The following is a 20,350-nucleotide window of genomic DNA, read 5'->3' as shown; positions in this document are numbered from 1 at the left end:
ATAACTAGAATTCTCTAGAGATTTCTAAATAGAATCCGACAAGACAACTGGAATTACTCACAAGATCATGGAGTGACTGAGAAGATTTCGTATCGGTCAAATTAACTTAGCAAACGTCTACCTTCTAGATATCCCCATTAGATCCTTTCTAAAAAGCAAAGTCCACATAAAATCGATACAATCCATTAAAAAATAAAAATACAATGTGTTCTTAGATCCTAACCGTTAAACCATCGGTTGAATAAACGGTCAACGAGTTACTGTTGCTATTTTGCTAATAAGCAACCCGACCAAACACCGGCGCAAAGCTCTACCCGCGTATGTTAGCACCTAACCCCATCTTCTCTCAACTGTAAAAGAACGTAACTCAAAGCCTCAAATCCTATCTCTTGTCTGTTGGCTTCTCTAGCCCACGAAATTGCTAACATGCGCATGTAGCGCAAATATGTTTAGGAAGTCAAGGTTAGTTTCATTTAGGTCCTCGATTTGTGACCAATTAGAATTTTTGGCCTATATATTTGTAAGGCTGTCAAGTTCTCCCTAAGCATTGACTTGTTATTTTTTCTTTCGGCTTCTACCATTTTTCTCAAACTATTTTTGTTCTATTTATTTCTTTCTCATCTTTAAGCTCTTCATTGTTTAAAAGTAAATCTAACGTTAAATGGGGCGTCCAACCTTTTGCTAACAAAATTCTCTTGCGAATATCCTTAACGAGGATTGCTCGGGAGGAAATTCCGTTGTCCACTTTTGAGCGATCATAGGTGAAGGTTAAGAGGAAGACCATATAAGATAGATGATTGAGAGATAGAAAAAGGAACTCACAAATAGAGGTTGGTCAGTCTGTTTCTTCTCATTGAATTTATTTTCGGAACGTGTGGAGCTTAAAGAAGAGATAAACATATAAAATATAACATTTTAAAAGAAATGGTAAAAGAGGAAAAGAAAAGAAAAACTTTTAACACGTGCTATTAGGACACACAATAAGTTATACATTCTTTATATTTTTAACCAGTCAAAATTCAACTCTTCTAACAAAACAGGAAAACCAACAAAGACCCATTCTAACATGTGCTCTAAATGCACACGATAAGTCATACTGTAATTCCTTTCTACATTTAACAATCTAAGATTTAGTCCCAAATTCAACTACTCTAACATAGTAGCAAATTCTAGAAAGGGCCCTTTTGACATGTGCTCTAAATGCACACGATAAATCATACTGTGATTTCTTTCTACATTTAACAAACCAAGATGTAATTTCATCAAAAAAAAAAAACCAAGATGTAGGCCCAAATTTGAGTTCGGGACAAGTTGGGGGACAAATTTAGAATTAACTGAAAGAGAATGGGACATAAAATAAATTTATAAAGAAATACTCATGTAATAATAAGAAGAAAATAATTTGCTTATAAAAGTATCTCTCCCATTTTCCTTGGTTTCGTTTCTTTCTCTCTCTCTCTCTCTAAAAAAAAGAAGAAGGAGAAAAGGTATAGAGAGTCATGGTTTCGACAAGACGAAGCAGCGGATCGATTTCAAGCAATAATAGTAAGAGATCTGCTTCTTCTGATGATAAATCAACTTCTCCTAAACGAAAAAAGGTAACTTGAATTAATTCACTCAGAAAACACAAAAGTTATCAAATTTTCATTTGATTCTTCAATTTTGCTTTATTGATTTCATTTTGAACTTCGATTCATCGTTTTTTAGGGCGAAAATAGTGTTGTTGCGGAGAAATCAACACAAACATCTGGATCTTCTGAGAATTCGAAAGAATTAAGTTCTTCACCAGCTTCCGATCTTCTTGAATCTACTACTCCAGCCGATCCTCCTGTTTCTACTGTTGTTGATGTTACTACTACCGCTGTTGATTCTTCTTCAAAGCTTCCGGTGGAAGATGGGGGAAATGGTGACTTGCCTTCTGTTTCGGCGGCGACACCAGCAGCTGATGGTAAATTCTTTATTTGTACTTGTAATTCGTCAAATTTCGGTTTTTTTCTTGTGTTAATTTTGAGTATTTGAAATTGGGGGTTTATTATTTAAGGTTCTTCGCCAATTCTGGTAGATAAACCAAGGAGCTCATTTTCTTCTTGGAGTATGTATCAGAAACAGAATCCTATTTTCGACAGTTCAGCTCCTTGGTGTAAGCTACTTACAGAGTACTCACAGGTAATCTGAGATGATTTCTTTCTATTTAGTGGGTCTATTAGACTTTTCCCCCTATATATTTGAATTAAGTAATTCGTAATACTAAAATGGGTTGGATTGATTTTCGCCCTATGAGTTTGAACATTATAAACACCTTAGGAAGATTATATGTTTGTTTAGTCGCAGTTATAATTAAACCTTTTCATGATAGGAAAACAGAAGAACTCAAAACTCTTTATGCATGTATTATTTGTAATAATTAAGTAAATACTGTGAAATCCTTGATTTTGGAAGTTAATTTTAATAAAGTTCACACCTTTTAAGTCGCTGTAGTTTTTGGGTTGTATTTTTCTTGCTCTCCACGTGTGAACTTGTCCATTGCTTATTGCAGAATCCACATATTACCATATCTCTACCAATTTTCACCATTGGGGCGAGTAGGCAGTCCAACTTTTGCTTGAAGGATCCAGCAGTTAGCGCAACTCTATGCAGAATTAAGCAGTCACAGGTAATTTTGGAAATGAAGCTTGGTAACCATGCGCATTTTGATCATCCAATCAGGTTGAAATTCCGAAATGGTCTACTAGAGCTTTTTCATTCCACGTATTGTAGATGTAAACTCTTTAATGTGTACATGCAGTATAAATACTCATTGTTTGTCGGCATGGTCAGCGTGACGGCGTTGTCGTTGCTGTGCTTGAAAGCACAGGGAGCAAGGGATCGGTGCGAGTGAATGGGAAGACCATCAAGAAGAATACCAGCACTGTTATTAACTCCGGGGATGAGCTTGTTTTTAGTTCAACTGGAAATCATGCCTATGTATCCTTTTCGTTGTTTCACTGTTCTTCGTTGCATGAATTTTCTTTCAGTTGAAGGTCTAAATATCACTGTCAATTGCAGGGTTTCCTTAACATTTGCTTAAAACAGATTTTTCAGAATCTTGCTGTATCGGCTGCACCTTCTTCAGTTGGAGTTGCAGATGCTCAAACAGGTAAAAGGCTGCAACCTCAAAGGAGATCTGGAGACCCATCAGCTGTGACTGGTGCATCTATATTGGCATCTTTATCAAGACTGAAACAAGACTTGTCACTTTTGACCCCTCCAGCTCAGAATAATGGTGAAGCTCAACAAGGGACCAATGCTTCCCCGTGTTCTCTTGCTCGTGATGGATCAGATATGGAAGTAGATGACCAAGATATTGAAGACAAATTAGAGCATATCCTGGGGAGTGACACAGCTGCTGAAATTGGAACATCTGGCAAAAACCTTCAGGTGGATAATAGCCAAGAGTCTGGCATAGATCCAGACCCTGTAAAAACCTCGGGGGTGAATGATACAATTGAGTCTGTCATGCGAATGTTCGCAGGAGCTCCACTTAATGGTAATTCTAAAGATATGGTTAAACAGGTTTTAGATGAAGTGAAGGAACTGGAAAGGCGTGCTTTCCCAGATTTGACACCTGGCATTTCTCCAAAACACGCAGCGTTGAAAGATGACATTCTTGCTGGGATACTTGATGGAAAAGAAATAGAAGTTACATTAGACGAATTTCCCTATTACCTGAGGTACAAATCTTCAATTGGATGGTTATGTTTTTAGTTTATAATGAATGCTTAGTTATATGTAATATGATGTAAATGTATTGGCAGAAGCGGCACAAAGAGTATACGATCTTTAAAATAAAGGATAAACACAAATAGGTTCATCAAGCAAAATCCGCATTGCTCTTTTACTCGCCTAGTTTTTCATGGCTTATACCATGCTTCTAGGTCATATATTTTATCCAACTAGTTAGAGGCTTCTTCTTTTGGATGAAGGATTTTTCCTTCAGCATGTCAACAAGGCCTCAGGAGTTGCATTGCTTTAACACTATACGGTTAACTTTTCTGCTGTTGTTAATAGCCACGATGCTTACTGACTTGGTCCAGTTCTCTTACATGGAGCTTTCTTCAATGATATTTGTTCCAAGCATTTAGTACCAGTGTTCTATGATGTTGAGTGTTAGTATTTCATGTTAGGCTGGTAGCTAATGTTTCATACTTATAACAGTGGGAGCACCAAAGGCCTGCTGGTAAATGCTGCATACATACACCTGAAACGTAGAGAATATGCAAAATATGCTGCTGAACTTCCAACTATAAGCCCAAAAATATTGCTCTCTGGCCCAGCAGGTTGGAATCTTTTTTGTTTATAACATTTCTTGACAAAATGTAGCAGCTTTATCATATTGAATATCAATACCTCAATAAGTTATTGCCTGTGAAAATGTTCCCAGGTTCTGAGATTTATCAGGAGATGCTGGCAAAGGCTCTTGCTAATCATTTTGGGGCCAAATTACTAATATTCGATAGTGGCTCTTTCCTGGGAGTAAGACATTATTAAAGCCTTTCCTATTTTTTGGTTATCGAAACACAACTTTTGAGTAGGATGGTACTTCTAAAAGTTTTACAGTCTAAAATTACTATGAAGGCCGTTCTGAGAATGACCTTTACTACTGATCTTTACTATTTCACTTTTACTAAGAAAGATTAGAACACAATCCTCAACTCCAAATATGCTGCAGGGTTTATCAGCGAAGGAAATGGAACAGCTGAAAGATGGATTGCGAGCCAAGCAACGCCCAGGAAATACAGACTCGGTTAAAAGCAAAACTCCTTCTGGAGAAGCAGAAACACCAAACTCTGAGATAGCGCAATCTTCCGGACGTCTAGAATCTCAACCAAAGCTAGAAGCGAACCCTACACCCTCCTCAATGACATCTAAGAGTCAATCTTTAAAATTAGGTATTCACTTCTTAGTATTTTACTGAGTAAGGGATTATAATCTACCAATCATTTTTTTTTTCTTTTACTCAAATAACTTTTTCTTTCGAGTTGGCTATGTTTCCATTATTTGAACTTAGATCGTCTGTCATGATACAATCAGGTGATAGGGTAAAATTCGTGGGTTTAGTTTCAGCTGGCTTATATCCAACAACGGCTGCATCGAGGTATAGTCTCATATGTCTTACATTCTTACACACTGCATTTTATGCTCATATCTAGTTATGTATGATGTACTTCACGCCTACTTGGATTGCGATTCTTTGTGTTTTTATTACCGGATCAGTCGTACAGAATTACATATTAAAACTGTGTTCACAAATTACGAAGCATGCCATTTTTATTCATTAAAATGAAGTATCTGTGGGAGAGCTAACAGGACGTGCAAGCTAAAACTGATTCCATTTTCATTTCTTAAAAATCAGCATGTACTCTCTATAGTGTTTGCTTAAGTCCTCCATAGAAGAACAACCCTGATACAGTGTAATATAAAATTAGGACTTGAACGACGATGGATATCCACCCCATTTTTTTTATGGTGCTCAGATGGAACAATTTCAAATGTACACTTATATTCATTCTGCAATGGAACAATTCTCTTGTTTAATAGCGTTAATTTTCTTTATGCCAAACAAGTAAACTAGACTCTTCATTATCAAGTTAAGTGGTCCATGTCAGTCTAATTTTGAGAGACCTAAACCTTAACAATTGTTTTCTTGTATAGTTTTTCTCGATGGGAAATATTGTTTCCTTACATGTCGTTGTAGTTTTGCTCCTTCGTAACATGGACACGAGTACAGTATCGTAGCTGTCACTGTACAAGGTGTTCGATACCAGAACCAGGACTTCCGAAACAGAGACACTCCGTCTTTGTTATTAGATCCCTACTTTATTTAATTTTTGTAACTTCTGGATAAAGAATTGGTAATGGTACACAAATGACATCAATCTATAAATGGGTTTTTATGGATGTAACATGATATAGTGCAAGAAAACAAATGATGCACACACAACCTGACATTATTCGTAATGAAGTAACTACGACATGGGAAGAAAACGTTTTAAGTTCAAAACGGAGTATTAGTGTTACATAGCTTTGTACATGCTGAAGGTTTATTACATTTCCTATCATTGACCTTGCACCCCTTGTTTCTTCCAGTGATCCAAGTGGAATTACTTCTTATCTTTTGCGCCCTATGTTTTGGTTGTTTTTATTTTATTCTAACTATTTTTTCACATCGGACACTCAGGGGGCCGACTTACGGAAGTCGAGGAAGAGTTCTCCTACCATTTGAAGATAATATTTCTTCCAAAATTGGAGTGCGATTCGATAAAGCAATTCCTGAAGGGGTTGACCTTGGGGGTCTATGTGAGGGAGATCATGGATTCTTTTGTAATGGTAATGATCCCACTGCGTTAGTCGGGTGTTTGTAATTGTTAAGTGATGAAAATCAAGCTTGTGTTTCTGCTCTTGCTGCTTAATATATAATATTTAATTAGTATCTTGAAGCATCATTACTTTTGTAGTTAACGATCTTCGGCTAGAAGCACCAGGGACGGAGGATCTAGACAAGCTACTCATAAATACGTTATTCGAGGTGGCTATTTCGTCAAGATATCAATCAAATTCGAGTGTCTTATCATTATTGCTTTAACTTCATTTGTTATTTTCTAGGTTGTATCAAGTGAAAGCAGAAATTCTCCTTTCATTCTGTTTGTGAAAGATGTGGAGAAGTCTATCGTGGGAAACTCTGAGCCGTATTCAGTCTTCAAGAGCAGCCTTGAAAATCTTCCGGATAATGTTGTCGTAATTGGCTCACACACACAGAATGATAGCCGTAAGGAGAAGGTATATCATGCGGTCTTATTTATTGTGGTGTTACTGTAGCTTCGTGGCCCATGGGGTTCCTCTCGCTTCTAATGAGAAGTTTGCAATAGTACTCCCATAGTTATTCGCCAATATTATAACTTTATAGCATGTAATAATAGTGAAATGATTTGGACTAATTATCATTATTTCTTCTTCTGCAGTCACATCCCGGCGGTCTGCTTTTCACAAAATTTGGAAGCAACCAAACAGCCCTCCTTGATTTTGCTTTTCCAGTAAGAATGTTTCACAAAATTAATGAAACTATATTTTTTCTTCTGAGAACAATATGAGTGATTCTAGAGCTTAGGGTAGTAGGCAACATGTTTTTCTTGCAGAATGGTATGTTGGGCATGGTTTACTAGTTGGTTTTCTTTAAATAAGTGACTAGTAAAAACATGAAAAAGATACAATAAAGCAAGGAATAAAATGTGGACATATTTCGGTCGAAATGACCGAAACATGTCCTAAATTCACATCATCGAAACGAAATTTCCACCGAAATCAGACACGAAATTTCGAAACAGAGATTTAGGTTTAGGGTTTCGAAAGATTCTAAAATCATAACTCATATAATACCTTAGTCGTTTATCTTCTACCTTTCTGTTAATTTGTTCCATCTTTCTTGACTACTTCTCAAATCTTTTGTTCTTCAAGAGATTCTTCTCTTCTTTAGGTGATCTTTAACTTCAGATTCCGATTTGAGAGAGAGAGAGGAAGAGGGAACAGTCGGTTTTGGCTAAGAAGTCTTAGAAAAATAGGGATTAAGGGTTGTATTTAAGGGGAACACAATTTTTACTACAAAACAAGGATGTTATGTTTTATTTCTGGTTAGCCCCCTAACTGTTACTATTATAGCAGATTGGACCCCTAAACTAACTGTTTTAGGTTTACATCTGATAAATAATTCAATGTACCCCCTAAACTAACTGTTTAATTGCAGATAAACACCTAACTTAACTGTTTTAGTACTAATAGAGTTAAATAACTCAATTTATCCCCTAAACTAATTGTTTTATTGCAGATTAATACCGAACTTAATTGTTTTAGAACTGTTTTATCATTCCGCAAATTTGTAAAATTTCCACACAGACCGAAACGTTTCCACGAAACGTGTCCACTTTTGGACCGACCGAAATTTCCATCGAAACCGAAATTTCGTTCCTTGCAATAAAGTAACGCCATCAGCTCAACATTAGGTGTCGACAAAAGCTAATGTATATGACTGAATACATGAACTTATTATAATTGGATGAAGCAACAAATTTTCCTTATCAAGTTAACAACCAACCCCTTGAGAATGGTTACATAATGCAAATACGTTACATTCGGGGCCTAATTCCTTCCTTCCTGCAATGCATCTTGATTCTTGAGTAAGTGGCTAGTGCATCATCAGCTTTGGTCGCCTAATTCCTTCCTTCAATGCATCTTGTGTTACTGACACCTCACGTTTATTATACATGTCTCGGAGAGAAGTTATTTCTATTTCGACTAGTTCTCGTACTTGTTAGTTGCAAATCGAGTACCTGTGCTGTTTGTACACCATCTGATGTTGTGATTCTCATCTGATTTTTCTCAGGATAGTTTCGGGAGACTTCACGATAGAGGCAAGGAGGCTCAGAAGGCAACAAAGCTGTTAACTAAACTCTTCCCGAACAAAGTAACAATAAACATGCCACAGGTACTTCGCTTATTCCAGATTTCCAGAATATCAGCAATACATAGTTCATTTATAGATCTTTTGATACGACCCCTCTGTGAACTTACTGCAGGAAGAGACACTTCTTGTTTCATGGAAAGAACAGTTGGATAAAGATGTTGAAACTCTTAAAGCGAAGGGAAATCTGCACAACTTGCGTACAGTACGCAGTTCTCTTGATCTACTCGATTTCTTCTTGGTTTTGAGTGTTAATAATTTTTTTACTCCAGATTTTCTAAGTTTAGATTCATTCATTGCTTTCATATGAAACTTTGTTTCAGCCGGTTTCAGTTACTATTTCTCATTAGTTGAAAGCTGTTGGGTCTTTGGACAGATGATTGTTTCATGTTAAATTTTCTGCTAACACATACATCAAGACATGTTTGGTGGTATCATTTTATGTTTTCAACTAGTTTTTCATCATTTGTAGGTCCTCAATCGCTGCGATCTGGAATGCAGTGAACTAGAGACACTATCTATCAAAGATCAAACCCTTACAAGCGAACGTATGTAGTCTATTATGTCATAAAATATGTAGCTATCCTCACTTTAGAAATTCATGCAATAATTTTTTTCTAAATTAATAATGCAGATGCGGAGAAGATAGTTGGTTGGGCTCTAAGTCACCATCTCATGGGCCACCCAGAAGCTGATGCAAAAGATGCAAAGGTTGTTATGTCGTCTGACAGGTATTTGTTAAAATCTGATTAGCTTCGAAGTATTCTGAGCTGATTTAACAGCGTTAGTATTGTATTTTAATCTAAATGATTATATATACATTCTAACAGAACCTAAACTGCTTTTTTGACAGCATATTGCATGGTCTTGAAATTCTACAGTCTATCCAAGATGACTCCAAAAGTTTAAAAAAGTCGCTCAAGGTGATTCTTCTGATCTGTCTTCTATGTTGAACCTTTTGAATGAGTCAAAAAATCATTATTATCTTTTAATTGATTTTCAAAAGTTATCTCTTTTTAGCATAAACGCTTCGTTAAATAATTTTTATTGAGTTATATGATTATCTATTGAAAATATGTTGTGGAAAACTACAGGATGTTGTGACAGAAAATGAATTTGAGAAAAGGCTTCTAGGCGATGTTATTCCACCTAATGATATTGGAGTGACTTTTGATGACATTGGAGCTCTTGAAAACGTCAAGGATACATTGAAAGAATTAGTGATGCTTCCTTTGCAAAGGCCGGAACTCTTCTGCAGGGGACAACTAACAAAGGTTTGATCATTTATCTTCTGGGAATCTTTGTTCCAATTAAGAATCCTGTTGCTGTGAAGAATATATATTGAAGTTCAAATTCCGATACTATTACATGCAATGAGACCAATAAGGAATGAAGCAACATAGAAACCAAACGTAATTTCAGACTTTCAGCGTATATATTTTATTGAAAAGGCAATATTAGTCAAACGACCGTAAGGCCATAACATATTTTCTTGAAAAGGCTTTCAGGCGACATATAAACCCTAAAGAGCAATGGTGCTACTTAGTTGTCTGATAGGTGGATCCGTGGATATTTACCGTAGTTGAATTGTGTTACGATAAAAGATACTTCATTATTCGCGGATGTTCTTCCTTGTACTCTTGTAGTGCCATGAGAAACAAAGTTGACATAGTTATTTTGTACAGCCCTGCAAAGGTATACTCCTCTTTGGCCCCCCGGGAACAGGAAAGACGATGCTGGCTAAAGCTGTGGCAACTGAGGCCAGTGCGAACTTTATCAACATTTCAATGTCTAGCATCACATCTAAGGTGATAGTTCTGCCAAGTTTCCTTTCCATCTTTGTAGTTCATTAAGTACTATGAAATGATTTTACCATTTTATCTCTTTCTAGTGGTTCGGTGAGGGTGAGAAGTATGTGAAGGCTGTCTTCTCACTGGCAAGTAAAATCGCACCAAGTGTTATTTTCGTCGACGAGGTGAATATTTAACATGAGATTCTTTCCTTTATTATTTTTTCTCAAAATTCTAACCTCGATTTTCTTAAATCTAATTTTTTCTTTTATCTTAAAGGTCGACAGCATGTTAGGGCGTAGGGAAAATCCAGGAGAACACGAGGCAATGCGCAAGATGAAAAATGAATTTATGGTGAACTGGGATGGCTTACGTACAAAGGATAAAGAAAGAGTGCTGGTACTTGCTGCCACCAACAGACCCTTTGATCTTGATGAAGCTGTTATTAGAAGACTCCCTCGCAGGTAAAACCTCATAATGTGTTTCCCCAACATTTTGCGCAACTTTTGCAGTCAATCTCCTGTTAGGCTCTAAACATCTGTGGTTTTCTTGTAGATTGATGGTAAACTTGCCAGACTCTCCAAATCGATCCAAGATCTTGAAAGTGATACTGGCAAAAGAGGAGTTATCTGCTGATGTTGATTTGGATGCAATTGCAAGTATGACCGATGGATATTCAGGAAGTGATCTCAAGGTTGTACCGCAATTCTTGTTTGAACACCCAACTTCAAGTATTATAATACGAGAGATATGCTAACAAATCGCTTCTTTTGATTTCAGAATCTGTGTGTTACTGCTGCTCATTGTCCAATACGAGAGATCCTGGAGAAAGAAAAGAAGGTTTGGTTCTGTTTTCTTCGATAAACAAACTGTAGTGATCAATGGTGCTACTACGGAAAATGGAAACCCAGTATCCAACTAGTGTTTCCACTAGTTCGAAATTTCAAACACGACATCAGTGTCTCAGATGTGTTATAAAACGATTACTTCAAATCAATTTTATATCAAAATCCATGTCATTTCTTGAATCTGTTGCCTGATATATGGATTGGCAAACAGGATAAGGTTGCAGCATCAGCAGAAGGGAAACCACCTCCGGCACTCAGTGGAAGTTCCGACATCCGACCCCTTAACATGGATGACTTCAAATTTGCTCACGAGCAGGTAAAAGCAGAAATGTTACTACAGTTTCTAGCTCATCATGCTCTTCTTTTAATCATTTCCAACCTATTACTAATTTCCCTCTTTCACTTGTCGTCACCATCTATCTTCTCGGTAGGTCTGTGCAAGTGTTTCGTCCGAATCTGTAAACATGAATGAACTCGTACAATGGAACGAACTCTATGGTGAAGGAGGCTCTAGAAAGAAGAAGTCTCTTAGCTACTTTATGTGAGGGCGGCTCGTATATGTACAGAGAGGTTCTTCGCCTTTTTCTCCCTAGGTGAGGGCAAAAAAGACTTTACCCAACTCGATCTCCTTCGCTTGATCTCGATCTTGATCTTGTTCTATTTTCTTATTGTTGGTAGGCAATCTGAGGATGTGGTGGTGAGTGGTGGTGTCCAAAATCAGGTCTGGACAGTGGTGGTGATCAGGGCTTAGCTAAGTGCTGGCTCATGTATCATATAAATTATAAGGTCATACAGTATCAGCAGGCTCTCGCACACCAGTTTTATAGGTTCAGTTTTCTCTCTCTTAAATTTATATAGGAAAGCTGTTTTGAGTTTTTTCGGTTGTCGGAGTAGAACACAATGGACGCCTTCAAAAGAAGGGTTCACCATGGATGATGATAGCTCATGCTTCTCTTATTTTTACATTCTGTTAGAATTTTTAGCTAAGAAAGGGTTAACTTTCATTCAACATAGTACAATGATAAAGTGGAATACTTTCATTCTTATGATTTCTTTTCCTTTTGTTAGTGTTTTTTAAAGATCTCGATAGATCTTAGCTTAGGGTTCACTCTATTCTGACTATTGATTTGAAATCTATATTGATGTCAGAATTGAACTGAATCAGATTTCAGAATCTTTGTTTCTGACATACTCATATTTTGAATTCTAGAGGCCTCAAAGGCTGCTTTAATTACCGACATAGACCAACGATTGGACAAGCTCAAGTTGTTCATGATGTTATCATATTATTTATTTCTTTTCTTCCGCGATCTTATCAAAAGAGAAGAAAAGCTATCTTATCTTCATGGGAACAACCATTGATTAGTTATTTATGTTTATAAATATTTATGTGCTAGGAGAACGAAAAAAAGCAAAACAATTATGTTTACAATGTTGTCATCAGAGTGAGATACAAAAGTGGTCCATTCCTATAATAATTTTTGATTTATTACTCTAATAATGCTCCCTCTATTGCAAGTTGAAATGACTAAGATTGGTTATAGTACACTTTCAACAAAAAAAAAATGGTTATAGTACACACCAAGTTGGATATGACAAGGGGCAAGGGCTCATTTTTTTCTAACCTATTTTACATTCAAAATGAAGTATTAAAAATATACAAATCATCTTTGAGAATGATGATGTTACCTTGGACGGTGGTTACACCATTTGCTCTATTAGTTAACAAGACGAGAGCAACCAGTAGGTAAATGGGACTGTTGTTTGTGAAAGCTAGTAATGATATTTTTAGAATGTTTATAATAAACGTCTTTTTCATTTTGATCTAGTTTAGTTATCTATTAGAAGAGTCTATATTAGCCAACCACTCCGCTTAAGATATTTTTCGTCCATTTAGAAGCTTCCGTCTCACGAGGGTTGCCGTAATTTTTTTTTGCATACACTAGTTTTATTCCCAAATGAGAACAAAAATGTAGCATATGTGGATGGATAAATGGTTATGAGTTTTGCTAAACCAGTAGGGTACCTAATAGAAAGTATGATTCATATGAAAACAAAGTAGAATCTTCATTTTTACTTCCAGTCGTGAATAAGATAAGGTCCCCTAGCTGTCATATTCTATATTCTCACTTTGTTAGCTTTTTTTTTAGATGAAATTAGGCAGTTGCCTTATTTTATTAATTGAATCGAAGAGTCTAAGCGAGCCTTATCAATAGCCACTTGAGTCAAAATACAAATAGGAGGTTGAGTTAACTCCTCGTTGGTTACATGATTCGAATTAAAAATGGATTGCGCTAAAAAGTGTGCAACTTTGTTTGCTTCTCTTAAACAATGTGTGAAGATGCAGTTTTGTAGATGTAGCGCTTCCTTCTTGATCTTCTTCCACGGCATTTTATCTTCTTTTGATTTGCAAGCTTCAATAACAGTTCGAGCATCACCCTCCACTAAGAAATGGTATTGATGTAAATTTGATACTATTTTCATTGCTAGTGTAGCAGCTTTTGTTTCGGCTTCCACCGATGATGAAGCTTAGTTAACTTTGTTGAAGCCAACACAAACTCACTTTGTTAGCTAGTAACTTGAGAACTGTGCTAGATCATTTAGATGTGAAAACACATTATCTTGCCAACATTAAACACTATTCTGAGTATGTGAGAACTTCATTTTATATACGAATATTCTTATCTCCAAAAAACAAAAACGTCTCGTAAGAGTGTTTCGAAGTATGATCTCAAACATCAAAATCACATCAGAAACACCCATGGCTGTTGATAGTGTTAAATCAATTCATGTCTTACCCAAGTATGATTGTCCCACATAGACACATAGTTGGGAAATTCGAACTAAGGAAATATGTGATTCCATTACTTCAAGGTGTGTGAGGTTGTTCACTCAGAAGTCGTTTGGGTAAGGTGATACAGATGAACACAAAAAATGCTAGCGTTTGAACTATGGATCAATTGACGAGTAGCACATTGTAAATGGCTATGGATCAATTGACGAGTACAAATAATTACTTTACTGGTAAGATTGGCTAACTTAACATGTTAATCACATGATGTAGATATGAAGTTGCCATCACTTCATTGATGTCTCAAGCAATTCGATCTCCTTCCTCTTTCAAAACCTTGTCTACCTTCTTTGTGTCTCCTTGTATGACTGGATCAACACAAAATCCTAATCTAAATCCCTGACATTTGAACTACCCACTCAACCACATTACTTATTGTGTATGTTGGTGGGATCAAATTTGGCAAGATTTCCTTTTCCTTATTAAGGATTGCTCATCATTAACAATGTGAATTTTATGAGTACTTTTTATGATAAAAAAAGAGTCAGACTCTGGTCTCTCGATTGGTAAGACTGACGTGTTATCATAGCAAACACAAATTACCACATTATATTATATAACATAATACTCGTAAATGTCACCGAATCGTAATTTGTAAAATCTATTTAACAAGATGCATGAAAAATTAATCTTAGAGTTCAGTTGTTGCGTTATTCGTGTCTAAATTATTTCTTAAAAGTTAACTCTTTGTAGGATATAATCTCAATAATTAGACTCGCAAAATATCAGTTTATTATATATACAATATTGAAAGGTTCAATTAAAATTATGTATGTCTAGTAAAAAATCCTTGGTTGGAGTGATAAGAGATTTAGTCTTCCACTTTAGAAGCCCGTGTTCGAAACACGAAAAAAAAAAAAATTACGTACCTCTAACTGATATATGTCATTAACATCTTATGATTTTTTAATAAATTTTTTTATGTCATTAAGACCTAATAGCACTTGTACAGAGTTACAAGTGCTCATGGCAAGTGTCCTGAATGTTCAATAATTTAACATGAATCTTTTTTGTTCATATATCTTTACAATCAATGAATTATTATGTGGGTCTAAAAGGCAACATTCATGTAAGTTGGCTTAACATTTACTTATTATTATTTAATTATTGCTTTACAAACAACAAAAGGACAAAGATGTTCAATTTATTCATTTCTTGTTTCTACACAAATAATACCTTTTTAATTTTTGAAAGGTCAGTATTTCCTATCCGTACACGTGTAATGATCTGAACGAGCCTGTGACACCTCTTTCTCTCTCTAATTGCAATTTCTTCCTTTTTTTTCTTTCTTACCTGTCTAACCGGATTTCTTGCTTAAATCACATGAATGTTCATGCATTTTTCTCTCAAATTTCAACCATTAATCAACAAAGGAATTTCCACATCTTCTGTTTAGGGTATTAATCATGTGCTAATCACCTAGTGGGTATAATTTAATCGAAGTTCTCATGATCTTGATTCTTGAGCAATAGTTCTACGTGTTAGAGGACTAGCTAGTATGTACATCTACACTTTTGTATGTGGGCATGGGTTGGGAAGTTAGAGCCAACCCACCCCCTCGTGATCTCCTTGAGAAAATAAGTTGATTATGTGAACATTTAATATCTCGCAGTGTAGAGATATATATCAGTCTTTCTATCATTAAATTATAACTAGTGATAACTGTAGATACTTTGATTTTTCTCTGAAGTTTGACAACTACATTGACAAACTATAGGATTTATAAATTTTAATTAGAAAAATTTGAACTATATTACCTCAAGTGCGATGATTTGACTAATCTTAATCTTACTCGTTTCCATTAGGGAATAATAGTAATTTTAGGCATTTATCTATTGTTGTCTCAAAATGGTGAAATGCCTGGCTAGAATACTTGGCCTGTTTAGCCCTGTTTTTTACTTAGAGATCGCCCTATGATATGATATATGCAGCAGAAATCTGGATTCTGCTATGGGGAATATTGGGATAGTGTCAGTAATTATAACCTAAGGTCCAAAAATAAAAACTTATCCTCCTCCTACCCTAGCTAGTTGGATATAATGACATATAAAATAACTAGATCATTAAAATAATGGCAAAGAAGAACCCCCCAATAGAGATTAAAATATTTGTGGGTAGCAATAATGTTGTCTTCTGTTATTAGATCAGTCTTCAAATCTAAAAAAAACAAATAATGCCATTGTAAAATTAATTGATTGGTTCTTCTACCATTTATAATCCAACACCAAAGTGAAGTAGTTTTGCTCTCCTTTTTCTTCCTTCATTAAGTATAAACCAATCAACCTTCTCACTTTCATCAGATCTCTCTCTCAACTCCCCATCACTCTCTCTCTCTGTACTCTTTCTATCTCTAATGGAGGAAAATTCAAGTCAAAATGAAGAACAAACAACTACCCATCATCACTATATGGTTGGAGAAGAAACAGAAGAAAGAGACCCAGAGAGCAATTCTATTCAACAACCACTTCTCCACAAGAGAAATAGAACTCTTTCTTCAAACCCTTTAGCCATTATTGGAGCTAAAGTCTCTCATATTGAAAGCTTGGATTATGAGTAAGAAACCATCTTCTCTAATTTCGAAATTCTAATCTTAAAGAGTAATGATAGAGAACTCTGGGTAGAAATTGTACGTGGCTTGTCTTGATTCATGGTTTAGTTGATCAGAATCATCGAGCGCACAAATCACAAGAAAACTCTAGGTATAAATCCTATCTGGCTTGTACTGATTCGTGGTTCAGTAGATCAGAATCATCAAACAAGCCACGTAAGATTTCTGTTCAGAGTCTATCTAATTTTTCTTGTTGCCTAGCATTTTTCAATCTTAAATGTTTTTTTTTGTTTGTTTTAACAGCAGTTTGGGTTGTTTTGAATTTGCCATTTTGATTCAGGATTAATGAAAATGATCTCTTTAAACATGATTGGAGAAGTAGATCCACAGTTCAAGTTCTTCAATATATTTTAATGAAATGGTTACTAGCTTTCCTTGTTGGACTTCTAACTGGTGTAATTGCTACTCTAATCAATCTAGCAATCGAAAATATCGCAGGCTTTAAACTACTCGCTGTCGCTAGCTTCATTAAGCAAGAAAGTTGAGTGATCTTCTCTTACTCATCTGATCATCATTCATGATTCTTGAGTTGGTGTTTATGTTTAGGAATATGGATTGAGATTTGGGTTGATGTTGTTTTTGGCAGGTACTTGATGGGTTTCTTGTATTTCAGTGGGGCTAATCTGGCCCTTACAGCAGTTGCTGCTGTTCTTGTTGTGGGCTTTGCACCTACTGCTGCTGGCCCGGGTATACCCGAGATTAAAGCTTATCTTAATGGTGTTGATACACCAAACATGTTTGGTGCTTCGACGTTACTCGTTAAGGTATGTTGTTATTGAAACATCATTTTTGAGATTAAAATTCGACATGGAAGTGAAAATTGACGAACTTCACAGTAAGTGTTTACTTAGATCAAGGCAGGAAAGTAATATTGTTTGAATCTAAGATTTGGCTCAAGAGGTGAACCCACACATAGATTTTTGACTTTGATGGACTATCGAGCTAAGACTTGTTATTCCATATTCCGAAAGCTATCTCAAGAAGTGAGGCTTTTCTAGCACACAAACTGATCACATGCCCCTATCAGAACGGATGTGAGATTGTTCCAACATGAATTATAGGTATCAAAGAACAAAACTACCAGTCTCGCGGGGGTTTGATTTAATTTAACCCACAAAAAAAATTCATTCAAAGGCATGGGTTCTCTAAATCAACCTAATGTCTAGTAGACATACATGTAGCTCAATGAATAATATTTGTCGAATCTGCTAGAAATGAATAGCTTGAAATAGTATTTGGTAGATGAACTCTGGCAACGTTGGTTCTTCATGTTTGCAGATAATTGGTAGTATTGGAGCTGTCTCTGCCGGTTTGGATTTAGGAAAAGAAGGCCCATTAGTTCACATTGGATCTTGCCTTGCATCCTTGTTGGGCCAAGGTGGACCAGACAACCATCGAATCAAATGGCGATGGATGCGTTATTTCAACAACGATAGAGATCGTAGAGATCTCATAACATGTGGAGCTGCTTCTGGTGTCTGTGCTGCTTTCCGATCACCAGTTGGTGGTGTCTTGTTTGCTCTCGAAGAGGTAGCTACATGGTGGAGAAGTGCTCTTCTATGGAGAACTTTCTTTAGCACTGCGGTTGTGGTGGTTGTGCTAAGAGCATTCATGGAATATTGCAACTCCGGAAAATGTGGGTTATTCGGTAAAGGAGGTCTTATTATGTTCGATGTTAGTGATGTGAGCGTGACCTACCACCCAATGGATCTTCTTCCTATTGCTATTATCGGGGTAATTGGAGGAGTTTTGGGAAGTGTTTACAATTGCGTTCTTCACAAGGTTCTTAGGCTCTATAATCTCATTAACGAGTAAGCAAAAAAATAAACTCGTTTTGTTCAAGTTTTCTTCCTACAGATTTTGAGTTCTTGATCTTCTTAATGGTGTTTTCATGCAGGAAAGGTAGATTTCATAAAGTTCTCCTTAGTCTGACAGTTTCGGTTATCACTTCCGTGTGCCTTTACTGTCTTCCTTTCTTTGCTGGTTGCTCTCCTTGTGATCCGTCTCTTCCGAGTGGGACTTGCCCCACCACTGGCAGGACAGGGAATTTCAAGCAATTCAACTGCCCACCCGGGTACTACAACGACTTAGCGAGTCTCCTTCACACCACAAACGACGATGCAGTTCGAAACATTTTCTCTACTTCAACTCCAACAGAGTTTCATGCTTTCTCTCTTCTCATTTTCTTTGGAATCTACTGTGTTTTGGGTCTAATCACTTTCGGAATTGCTGTCCCGTCCGGGCTGTTTCTACCCGTAATTCTCATGGGCGCGGCTTATGGACGTCTACTCGGGCTTGTCATGGGTTCCTACACGAACATCGATCAAGGACTCTATGCTGTCCTTGGAGCTGCATCTCTCATGGCTGGCTCAATGAGAATGACAGTCTCTCTTTGTGTTATCTTTCTTGAGCTTACTAACAATCTTCTCCTCCTACCCATTACAATGCTTGTCCTCCTTATAGCGAAAACCGTCGGAGATGGATTCAATCCTAGCATATATGAGATTATTTTGCATCTAAAAGGGTTGCCTTTCTTAGATGCCAATCCAGAGCCGTGGATGAGGACTCTCATAGTTGCTGAACTCGCCGATGCTAAACCACCTGTAGTTAGTCTTTGTGGTGTTGAAAAAGTATCAAGAATTGTTGAAGTCTTAAGAAATACAACACATAATGGGTTTCCGGTTATCGATGAAGGTTCTGTCCCACCAATTGGATTGCCAAATGGAGCATCAGAACTCCATGGAATTGTTCTTAGAGCTCACCTTCTTGCAGTACTGAAAAAGAAGTGGTTTTTGAGAGAAAGGAGAAGAACAGAAGAATGGGAAGTTAGACAAGTATTTACATCAGTTGATTTAGCAGAAAGAGGAGGAAAGATTGAAGAGGTAACAGTAACAAAAGATGAAATGGATTTGTATGTAGATTTGCATCCTCTTACCAACACTACTCCATATACGGTCGTCGAAAGTATGTCAGTAGCAAAAGCTTTGGTTCTCTTCCGGCAAGTTGGCCTTCGTCATATGCTTATCGTACCAAAGTATCAAGCAACCGGGGTGAGTTCTTACCACATTTTTCGGATAAAATTGGATGATGCTTAGAACTAATTATGTTATTGGAAGTGCCTTTTCTTATTGTTTGAGTCTGACTCGTCTGAGCCTGACTTGTTCTTATGGGTAAGGGTATTTCAGAAAACGGGCTCAGGCATAAGATAGAAAGTTTACTAATCAAATTTGACCACTAAATTTTGCAGGTATCGCCCGTTGTTGGTATCCTAACAAGGCAAGATTTGTTAGCACATAACATTTTAAGCGCCTTTCCGGATCTAGCAAGGAGCAAGAAAGGAAAATAAACTACTCTCAACTTCCACCATTGTTGCACCATTTCGATGGATATGTTCTCGTGTAATTTTGTATTCAATTTTTCATTCTTGAGTAGTCACTTATCGATCGGAAGGTATAGTAATAAACCACATGTTTGTAATATTTTGATCTTTGTAAACTATGTTCATGTTCATTATTGAGTAAAGAATGAACAAGTTCCTTTTTTCATTGAGAAAGACATAACCTCATCCTTTCATATGCTTGAGAATCTCTAAGTACTATGATGCTTTCCTTTTCATTTTTTATGGGTATTGGATACTTTTCTAGGTTAGACTCTCTGTACAAATCTGTGCAAATCAGCTCAAACTTCACATAGGCTAATTTTTCACCAAAAACACTTGGCGCGAGAGTTTTATTTTTTTGTTGCAAGGGCCCTAGAGGGATT

At 36.5% G+C, this 20,350-nt stretch overlaps 2 protein-coding genes across 14 annotated transcripts; both read left to right on the top strand.

Moving 5' to 3' along the window:
- The first annotated feature begins 1,364 nt into the window (after window positions 1-1,364).
- Window positions 1,365-12,175, top strand: LOC147553452 (uncharacterized). 13 transcript variants are annotated; one of them, XM_086665424.1, is made up of 30 exons: window positions 1,393-1,598; window positions 1,708-1,948; window positions 2,042-2,166; window positions 2,537-2,653; window positions 2,818-2,964; window positions 3,073-3,136; window positions 3,251-3,526; window positions 3,629-3,710; window positions 4,195-4,316; window positions 4,421-4,512; window positions 4,709-4,928; window positions 5,071-5,134; window positions 6,218-6,366; window positions 6,495-6,565; window positions 6,643-6,816; window positions 6,999-7,070; window positions 8,414-8,515; window positions 8,607-8,696; window positions 8,964-9,039; window positions 9,126-9,222; window positions 9,345-9,414; window positions 9,586-9,765; window positions 10,177-10,299; window positions 10,383-10,466; window positions 10,561-10,745; window positions 10,837-10,975; window positions 11,062-11,121; window positions 11,341-11,445; window positions 11,561-11,722; window positions 11,808-12,175. In XM_086665424.1, exons 1-29 carry the CDS (start codon window positions 1,500-1,502, stop codon window positions 11,672-11,674), a joined length of 3,540 nt encoding a protein of 1,179 aa, XP_086521550.1. In that variant the 5' UTR covers window positions 1,393-1,499; the 3' UTR covers window positions 11,675-11,722; window positions 11,808-12,175. The 13 variants fall into 13 exon arrangements, with proteins under 13 accessions (XP_086521539.1, XP_086521541.1, XP_086521545.1 ...); XM_086665425.1 differs by having other exon boundaries at window positions 1,417-1,598; window positions 2,063-2,166; XM_086665419.1 differs by having other exon boundaries at window positions 1,383-1,598; window positions 3,251-3,710.
- A 3,878-nt stretch (window positions 12,176-16,053) lies between these two features.
- Window positions 16,054-20,133, top strand: LOC147553451 (chloride channel protein CLC-b-like). Its single transcript, XM_086665288.1, has 6 exons — window positions 16,054-16,533; window positions 16,869-17,069; window positions 17,175-17,352; window positions 17,867-18,399; window positions 18,486-19,638; window positions 19,836-20,133. Exons 1-6 carry the CDS (start codon window positions 16,334-16,336, stop codon window positions 19,932-19,934), a joined length of 2,364 nt encoding a protein of 787 aa, XP_086521414.1. The 5' UTR covers window positions 16,054-16,333; the 3' UTR covers window positions 19,935-20,133.
- The last annotated feature ends 217 nt before the right edge of the window (window positions 20,134-20,350 follow it).

This window comes from Eschscholzia californica, unplaced genomic scaffold (assembly GCF_041429995.1).
Source record: "Eschscholzia californica isolate CP2 unplaced genomic scaffold, dmEscCali1.0.p SCAF_3, whole genome shotgun sequence".
In the NCBI taxonomy this organism is placed as follows: Eukaryota; Viridiplantae; Streptophyta; class Magnoliopsida; order Ranunculales; family Papaveraceae; genus Eschscholzia; species Eschscholzia californica.
This window is presented reverse-complemented; position numbering and strand designations above follow the sequence as displayed.

Coding starts and splice junctions, on each gene's coding strand:
- LOC147553452 (XM_086665412.1), top strand. CDS start 1,500: ATGGTTTCGACAAGACGAAGCAGCGGATCGATTTCAAGCAATAATAGT. Junction 6,367..6,494: donor TCATGGATTCTTTTGTAATG/GTAATGATCCCA, acceptor TTACTTTTGTAG/TTAACGATCTTCGGCTAGAA. Junction 9,223..9,344: donor GTTGTTATGTCGTCTGACAG/GTATTTGTTAAA, acceptor CTTTTTTGACAG/CATATTGCATGGTCTTGAAA.
- LOC147553451 (XM_086665288.1), top strand. CDS start 16,334: ATGGAGGAAAATTCAAGTCAAAATGAAGAACAAACAACTACCCATCAT. Junction 16,534..16,868: donor ATTGAAAGCTTGGATTATGA/GTAAGAAACCAT, acceptor ATTTTGATTCAG/GATTAATGAAAATGATCTCT. Junction 18,400..18,485: donor CTCTATAATCTCATTAACGA/GTAAGCAAAAAA, acceptor GTTTTCATGCAG/GAAAGGTAGATTTCATAAAG.